Source organism: Cryptosporidium hominis (genome assembly GCF_000006425.1).
Source record: "Cryptosporidium hominis TU502 chromosome 5 CHRO015085, whole genome shotgun sequence".
Taxonomy (NCBI): Eukaryota; Apicomplexa; class Conoidasida; order Eucoccidiorida; family Cryptosporidiidae; genus Cryptosporidium; species Cryptosporidium hominis.
The window spans coordinates 1-8,380 of record NW_667135.1 but is presented as its reverse complement, the minus strand read 5'-3'; the positions used below and the strand labels follow the sequence as shown (position 1 = coordinate 8,380).

Here is an 8,380-nt window from a genome sequence, read left to right as displayed (position 1 = left end):
TAAAATAATCGAAGAATTTCATGGTAACCTACTAGAAATTGCTGGAGATGCAATCCTAGTAATTTGGAATTCACCTATGGCTGTTAAAAACCATTCAGCAGCTGCGGTAGCTGCGTCTTTAAAAATGAAAAAGCAATTAAAATTAAAATCTAGATCTTTTGGAAATAACTACATTCCAGAAATTAACATTAAGTGTGGAATTCATACAGATCACGTCCTAATTGGGAATATTGGATGCAGTAAAAGAATGAAGTACGGAATTATGGGTGATGGAGTTAATTTGGCCAGTAGAATCGAATCTTTAACTAGGCGTTATTCTGCAGACATAATAATAAGTAACAATGTCTTCGTAAATAAAGAAGTGCAGAAAAGGTTTGTAATATGCCCATTAGATGTTGTTGTTGTGCAAGGGAAAAGCAACCCTACAGTAATTTATCATGTATTGAATACTGTAAATGATTCCGATCCGATTTCGCTTTTAAAATCTAAATTTCATACTAAAGCATTGATATTTTTCATTAACAAAGATTTTAAGAGATCCCTATTTTACATTGAAAAAATTAATAAGTTGGAACCATTCAAAAATGACTTAAGTACTATCAGTCTTTCCAATAAGTGCAAACAATTCCAAGATACAAAATTAGACTTCAACTGGTCTTGCGCAGAAGTATTGAAAAAAAAATATTTTAATGAATGAACTCCAGGCTATTACTAAAATATTTGTTTATCCCAAAGAAAATGGGGTGTGATTATTTTCATGAGTAAACAATTTCAAGTGTTTTTTTTGAAATTTTATTTGGTTTTTTTTTATACATTTTTTAAAATGCCGCATATACTAAACTTATAGTTATGAATACAATTCATCCAACTACATCTTCACTTAGCAATGGAATTGGCGATGATGAACAAAATATATTAGAGCTGCCATACATGGGCGAATTATTAAAATTTGGTGATTCTGGGCTTAAAAATGGTCAAAGTTCAAATATTTTAAGCCAATTTTTTGATAATTTTTCTGAAGACGAATCTGATTCTGAGAACATGCTTTCACTTGAATTCAGCACTTCAAAATATTCAAATGAAAGAAAAAGAAAAAGAGAATTAAGCCATCGAAAAAAAACTAAGTCACAACAAAATATTTCAACTGAAATCGAGAAATTATTGCAACGAGCTAATGATGCTTATTTAGAAAAAAAATTCATCTTAGCAATCGAAATACTCGAAGAAATCGTTGTCAAAGCCCCAGGATTACATGACCCTTTCCATATGCTGGGGCTTATATATGAACAAGAACTAGATGATAAAGAAAAGGCAATTGGATTTTACTTAGTTGCTGCTCACCTAGTAAGCACCGATTTTTTTTTATGGAGAAGAATAGGACAAATGAGTGCTGAAATTCAAGATTGGAACAGAGCAATATACTGTTACTCTAAATGTATTAAAAACATAGAATACTCTGAGAATTTAGGTGGGCAAGAATCGGCTGCACAATTAGAAGATGAAATACGGTTTGAACTTAGTAATGCATATTATTCAGTAAATGATATTAATAGGTGTATACAACAGCTAAAAATATTATTTTGGAGGCACCCTGGCGACCCACTTTTGGGGAAAGAGCTTGCTAGATGCTATCATAAAATTGGAAAGTTGAGCTTAGCAGCGGAAACTCTTGAAAGCTGTGTAGATTATTGTGATGACATAAATATCGTTAATATGTTATGCGAAGTTTATATTGATTTGAAATTATACCAGAAGTGTGTCGATCTAATTCACAATTATTTTGGAAAAATGAATACTAAATCAAATGATTTTAATTCAATATTTAATCAACCAACTCGACATAATACTAATGAAATAATTGATAATCAATTTTTGAAAAACGTTCCAATTGATATTGCAACCAAATATGCAGTGGCAAATCTTAATTTTGGAAATTACACTCCCGCACTCCAAGTTTCTAAAATTATAAATGAATATAACAGCCTAGAAGATTTTATTGATTTACATTTGACATTAGGAGATGCATATTTTCAAATTGGTAAATACGAAAATGCAAATATCCATTTTGTAACTGTATATAATTCAAAATCATTCGAATCTAATGTTCCTTTTAATATTAAATATGCTTATTCTCTTCATAAACTCAATTTAAATGAAGATGCAGCATCAGTACTTAAAAAATTATTAGAGAAAAATAAAGATGTTTCTGGTGATTTTAATATTTCCAGAGCAAAAACGCTTTTAGCCTCCATATATTCGAAAATGGGTTACGATAGTCTAAGCGAAGAGTTGATCTACACAATGAAATATGATGAAATTATACAGTCTAAAGATATATCAATTCCAATTCCGCAAGAAATGAGAATAACAATCGTCCTTGATTTGTTTTCTGACATGAAAAAAGAAATTGCAAAAACTACAAATAATATTGAAATTCAACCATATTTGGAGACTGCAATTACCACAAATATATACTTTGAACCTGATAACATTTCTATTTATTTATTTGCAGATCGATTTGCCAATGTAATTAATGAATTTATAATTGACATAAAGCGTATAAACCAATTGATATATTCAAGGAAATATAATGGAAATAATAAAAAAAATAGTTTAGAATGCATTGAAAAGGATATATCTAGTACTTCCAACTATTCTAAACATTCAAATGAAACGTCTACATTAAATACAAGTAAAAGGCTGCAAAGAGCAAATATCCAATTGGCAAAAGTAAGGAATGAGCTTGGTTTAATTACATTAGAAGGTATTTTAGCCTCTGAAAGTGAATTTTGGCATTTTCTATCGCTAGGTGCAATTTTTCTAAAATATTCAAAAAAAAATAGCATTGCTGTAGAATTATTTGAAAAGCTTCTTAACAACCTTAAGTTGTTATGCCCTGAAATGAACGGAGATTCATTAAATAGAGGAAAACACTCATTGCAAAAACTACTACTTACATTTTCATTTGAAGGTGGTATCTGGCGTGTACTACTCGGACTTTTGAGAGAAGAATTCAACAAGAAATCCAATAAGAAAAGTGTTTGCAAAGTGTTAGGCAGCCTAATTTTAATGCCAAATTTATTTGCATCAAAATTAAATAAATTAAATAACCATTTCATTCTCGAAAAAGAAACGATTGGTGAAACAAGATCGTGGATACAAAGACAGATTTTAAATTCGAGAGATAATCTAGAGCTTCAAATTATTACTGCCCATCTTTACGTTTTTTCCAACCGTCTAAACCAAGCTTCATCCGAATACTTAAAAATCCACAGATTAATTCCTTTCGATGATCTTATTTCTCTTTGTCTTGGCGTTTCATTGGTGGGAGTAGCAACAAGCAAAGAGTCCAAGAATCGGATTTTTGCAATAATAAAAGGGTTTTCATTTATTATGAGATATTCAAAAGGAAGGCAGAGTATCTATATTAATGATGAAATTTATAAGGCGGAATGCCTTTATAATCTCGGACGCGCATTCCATCAAATTAATTTGAAATCAAACGCAATAAACTGTTACATAAAATGTATAAATTCCCTAAGCTCTATCACTGATGTTCGAAGCTATGATTTTATCAAACTTAAAAAAATGGCATGCTACAATCTATCGCTTTTATCAAAGGCAGATATATTTGGAGGAATACTCTGGTAATAATTATAACTCATTTTTTTCTTGATTACTTTGACAGTTTTTTGCCATTGCATTATTAAGCTCTTCTTCAAATTCAGAAGGACAAATTGATCTAGACTTTAGACATGGTAGACTTAGTAATTCGCTTAAGCAGTGACAATCTGTTGCGCATTCATCTAATATTGCATCCTTAGATTCAAACCTCAAACATCTCGTAATACAAATGTGCTCCTCGTTAGAAAGATTTCTTTCTCCAATGTGTTCATTACTTCCCATGTTTGAGTTATGTAACGTAGGTGTAAAATCTTCCGGAGGAGAGATCTTTCTATGCCCCCAATCCAGCACATCCAAAAATGATTGTCTTGCGAATTGTCCTACATCTGATGCTGTGTGCGTCTTACTTAACTGATAAATTGCCCCTGCAAGAAATATTGCACAGAACACTCGTATAGACAGCATAAACCAATCGTCTCCTCTTCTGATTATAGAATAGAGTGGTTTAAACGAATCAATTACTCCAGTATCTTCATCAAATAAATTAGGAAGGATCCAAAAATCAAAGCCAAAGAACCATAGAAAAGCGAACACTATCAATCTTCCAAAAAAGACAATCAACATCGCCGATAAAAATACGACGGAAATGTACCAAACCGATATTTTTATTGCCAAAGGCCAAGCAGGGAACATGAATAACGCGACAACTGAAACCAAAATTGATATCATTAAAATATTTGACATTGTTTTATTACTATCGAAAGTAATAATGTAGAATGAGTGTTCATCAAAATTTTGATTGCTTGTTACGCAAAGTCTCTTTGGCCACTTAGGAATTTTCAAATCACCAGTGTTGGTTCCCACCGGTTTATATTCCGCCCTGACGATAAATGAACGTCTAATCAACTCGGTTCCAACTTGATTCAAATCATTAATAGATTCAAAAGAGATATTTTTGACAACTTCTGGATAACTTTCTTTAATATGATCTTCATTTTTTCTCATCCACCTGATAAACTCAATACCACGAAAATAATCAACTGCTCTTCTTCCAACTTCGATTGCGCCTTTAGTTCGTACACCAGTCTTTGAGCCTAATAAAAGTCTTACAAATTTTGTGTACATTAATTCTTGATCAACTTGCTCTGCCATTTTCATTTATGTACTAATAAAAATAATTCTTTTTTTTTTATGCGCCATAACTAAAAAGATGATCATTAGAATGTAATTAGCCATGCGAACAAAACCACTAAATAGTAAATATACAGCAGACTATAAAGATTATTGTTTATAAATATAATATTTAATACAATCATTACCCGTCAGAGTTATATTAGATAAATACTATGTTTTATTAATCAATTCATTGATATTTATACAGAATAAATCAAATGCTCGTTAAATCAATCCTTAAACAATCTCCTTCACTATTTACATTTATTATAATAGTTTTAATTAATTGCTACACAATTTTTAACTTTATAGCTTGTCTCAAAGTTTATCAATCAAGTTTACTTTATTACCTTTGGAGCGGAATACTAGCTTGGTATACTATCTTGACCCTCTTGACCATTTATTCGTTTGCTATACTTATTATTAAGGACCCAGGCTCTTTGGAATCACTAAAATGCGACAATAATCCTCCGAGCGAGTTTAAGTCTACAATTAGATACTGTAATAAATGCTCAGGAAGAAAATGGAAACCCCCGAGAGCGCATCATTGTACAACGTGTAATATTTGCATTTTCAAAATGGACCATCATTGCATGCTTATAAACAATTGCATTGGATATTCTAATCAAAAAATTTATATTCTTTTTTTATTTTATTTGGCTTGCTCCTCTTCTTTAACGATAGTCTCGTCGTTCTTCCTCTTAACTAAGTTAATTACATTTTCTTTAGAGAATGGAATCAAGGAAATGAGACACGCTTTAATCATTAATTTGATAATTCATATCATAATTTTTTTAACTACGATAATATTTTTATTTGATCAAATAGATTATATTTCTTCAAATTCCACTCTCGTAGAATCAATAACAAATAAACGTGGTAAGAAAATAAAACTTTTCAACAACTTTAAAATGATATTCGGTGAAAGCAAGTACTTGTGGTTTCTACCTTTAAGAAATATAATAAGGCCTAATTTTAACGAAGAACTATATGAAATAATTGAATACCCTAACTATATGCACTTTTCTGAAATTAGATTTGCGGACAACAATGAACAATTAAAATCTTTTTGTGAGCTTTCAAAAATAAACAAAAAAATACCGAAGAGTAGATAAAATTTCTACTATTGGAATATAGTATAGTATAGCTTAGTATTATTGTTGAATTAATAATAACTTTTATTGCCTGATTTTGTAATTTATTTCTAGTTTAATTCATGTGTGAATGTGTAATAATTATTGCCGCAAGATTCATTTTAGTAAATATGGGTTCATCCATTTCTAAAGATAAGGATACTTCCTTACCACAAAACTACCTAAAGTTTATTGAACCATTTTTACAAAAAGAAAGTGTTAGAACTAATTTATCTCTTTTGAATGAGTTACAAAAGTCAATTATTACTCCAATCGAAGATAATTCATTCGCAGATCAATTTATATTTGAACATATTTCTTCAAAACTATTTGTAAGAAATGCAACTAGTGGAAATTTTCGTTCTTTAACTCTATTTTTCATTGAAATATTACTTGAAAAAGAGAGAGAATTATACATTTCTATTGAAAGCAATAGATTTCAATACGATCGTCTAATAACTAGTATAAATCACTTAATTGGTTTGGGTATAGTAATTAAGTTTATAATTATACACTATTTAAAGAATTTCGGAATAGATGAACTAATAAAATCAGTAGAACATACACAATATATTAATTTCGTCAATGATTCGAATTTTACAAGTGACCAATTAAGTGAACTCGAAAAATTTATTTTGTTTAAATACAACGAAGTAGAAGGAAACAATAGTAACAAGGTTAACTTAATCAAATATGTATCTAAGTCGTCGAAATTTTTAAGAGAAAATGAGCATTTATTGGCATCATTTGAAGATCTTTCTGTATTTGAACAAATTTTTTTAAATATACCTTCATTCCTAGTATGCTCTCAAAAGTACATTGATCAAAGTAATTCACTTAGCGAGATTTGCAATCTATTAATTAGCCTTCAGAATACTTTAATGGATATTATGCTAGTATTATTCTTGCCCAATGTTGAAAATCATGAGCATATAGATAATGGCGACATTTACACATTTATTACATGCTTTCAAGTTCACTCATCGATAAAATCTGTAAAATTAATATATTGTGAAGACGATTCTGACTTGCTTCAAGATAATAGGTACCTATTTTTGCAATATTTAATTAAAAAATCTCTCAATTTTGAACAAAAATGTCAATTATTTGAATTAAATAAAAAAAAGTCAATTATATTGCTTTCAACTATTCTTTTTAATCCACCAGAATTAAAATTCAATATATATTCAGAATGGATTAATCATTTTTCTGATCCAAGATTTATTCCAGATAACCTTATTTTATCAGATTCTAACACAGACTCAGATGTGGATGCCAACAAAACTGACTTTGTAGATTTTCCTTACTTTGAGCAAGCCTATCGTTCGGTAACTTTTAATGGAGTTCTCGTAAAACACAATCTTTTTGTTTTTTTCCTATATTCTTTGGTGCATTCAAACTCTTATTTTATTTCCTATTGCTTATCAAGAGCTGACCCAGATGCCTTAATACTTGCTTTATTGGAACCCGTTTATATTATCTCAAAAGACATAGATGAAACTAATTTATGCCAGCTGATTGCTCTGCTCTCTATTATTCTCAGATTAACAAATGATTTAAATATGTCCAAAGCTCTGAGCTATACTTATATTGAAAGCCTCCCACTTTGGCTAGAGGATGACTCTCTTAAAAAAGTGATTCATAAATGTAGCAGTAATAAGGAAAAAAGTGGGTTTGAATTGTCAGAAAATCATTCAATATCTATTGGTAATATTTTAATTGTTGTATTGCTAAGAGCAATGTTTTATAACTACAAATTTGGTAAGGATATTTATTTATGTAGCATTATTTATTCTATTATTGAAAATATTTCAATTTACATGAAAAATTTCCATTGGCATGTTGCAGAAAAAATTACTCATTATTTAATTTTTTTAAGTAGTCAAATATACTGTTCGCTAAATACCTATAATGGAGATAGATCTAACTTGAGATTCTTTAACAGATTCTACTGTGGAATTTTAATGCATAAATCATTACTCAAACTAATTATTGAAAGTTTAAAAGATGAAAATTTGTTATCAAATTTCGAACTTATCTACATTATAATTAAGTTTTCATTAATTACTGAAATTCAAAAGTTAAATGTTTTTCTCAAAAGATGTATTAGTAACAATGAAATATCTTTTTTTAAATCCAACCTAGAGGGCAAAATATCCGCTCCTCCTGTCGCAGAAATTCTTAATTCAATTATAGAGTTTTATGAGCCCATTAAAATTACAATTAACTGTTTTGAAAATGAGTTAACAGGCATTGACGGTATTGTAGCGACAGAAAATATTCGTAATATTTTTCAAACTATTCGAAATATCATTCTATCAAAAAAGCACTCGAATCAAATCTTTTGCTACACTAGTAAACGTACAGTATTTCGACGAGACTACTACTCTGAATTTAAATTCTATTTCAAAACCATTTATTCTGAATACTGGATAAATTTCCCCAAATGA

The 8,380-nt window shown here is 29.6% G+C and overlaps 5 protein-coding genes across 5 annotated transcripts; 4 read left to right on the top strand and 1 right to left on the bottom strand.

Moving 5' to 3' along the window:
* Positions 1-76: 76 nt before the first annotated feature.
* Positions 77-697, top strand: Chro.50255 (adenylate cyclase). Its single annotated transcript, XM_660853.1, has 1 exon — positions 77-697. The coding sequence occupies one exon, from the start codon at positions 77-79 to the stop codon at positions 695-697; it is 621 nt and encodes a 206-aa protein (XP_665945.1).
* Positions 698-849: 152 nt separating this feature from the next.
* Positions 850-3,651, top strand: Chro.50256 (hypothetical protein). The annotated part of the gene is made up of 1 exon (XM_660852.1): positions 850-3,651. One exon carries the CDS (start codon positions 850-852, stop codon positions 3,649-3,651), a length of 2,802 nt encoding a protein of 933 aa, XP_665944.1.
* A 3-nt stretch (positions 3,652-3,654) lies between these two features.
* Chro.50257 (hypothetical protein) lies at positions 3,655-4,782 on the bottom strand. Its single annotated transcript, XM_660851.1, has 1 exon — positions 3,655-4,782. One exon carries the CDS (start codon positions 4,780-4,782, stop codon positions 3,655-3,657), a length of 1,128 nt encoding a protein of 375 aa, XP_665943.1.
* A 233-nt stretch (positions 4,783-5,015) lies between these two features.
* Positions 5,016-5,912, top strand: Chro.50258 (DHHC-type zinc finger domain-containing protein). The annotated part of the gene is made up of 1 exon (XM_660850.1): positions 5,016-5,912. One exon carries the CDS (start codon positions 5,016-5,018, stop codon positions 5,910-5,912), a length of 897 nt encoding a protein of 298 aa, XP_665942.1.
* Positions 5,913-6,013: 101 nt separating this feature from the next.
* On the top strand, positions 6,014-8,380 carry Chro.50259 (P0695H10.17). The annotated part of the gene is made up of 1 exon (XM_660849.1): positions 6,014-8,380. One exon carries the CDS (start codon positions 6,014-6,016, stop codon positions 8,378-8,380), a length of 2,367 nt encoding a protein of 788 aa, XP_665941.1.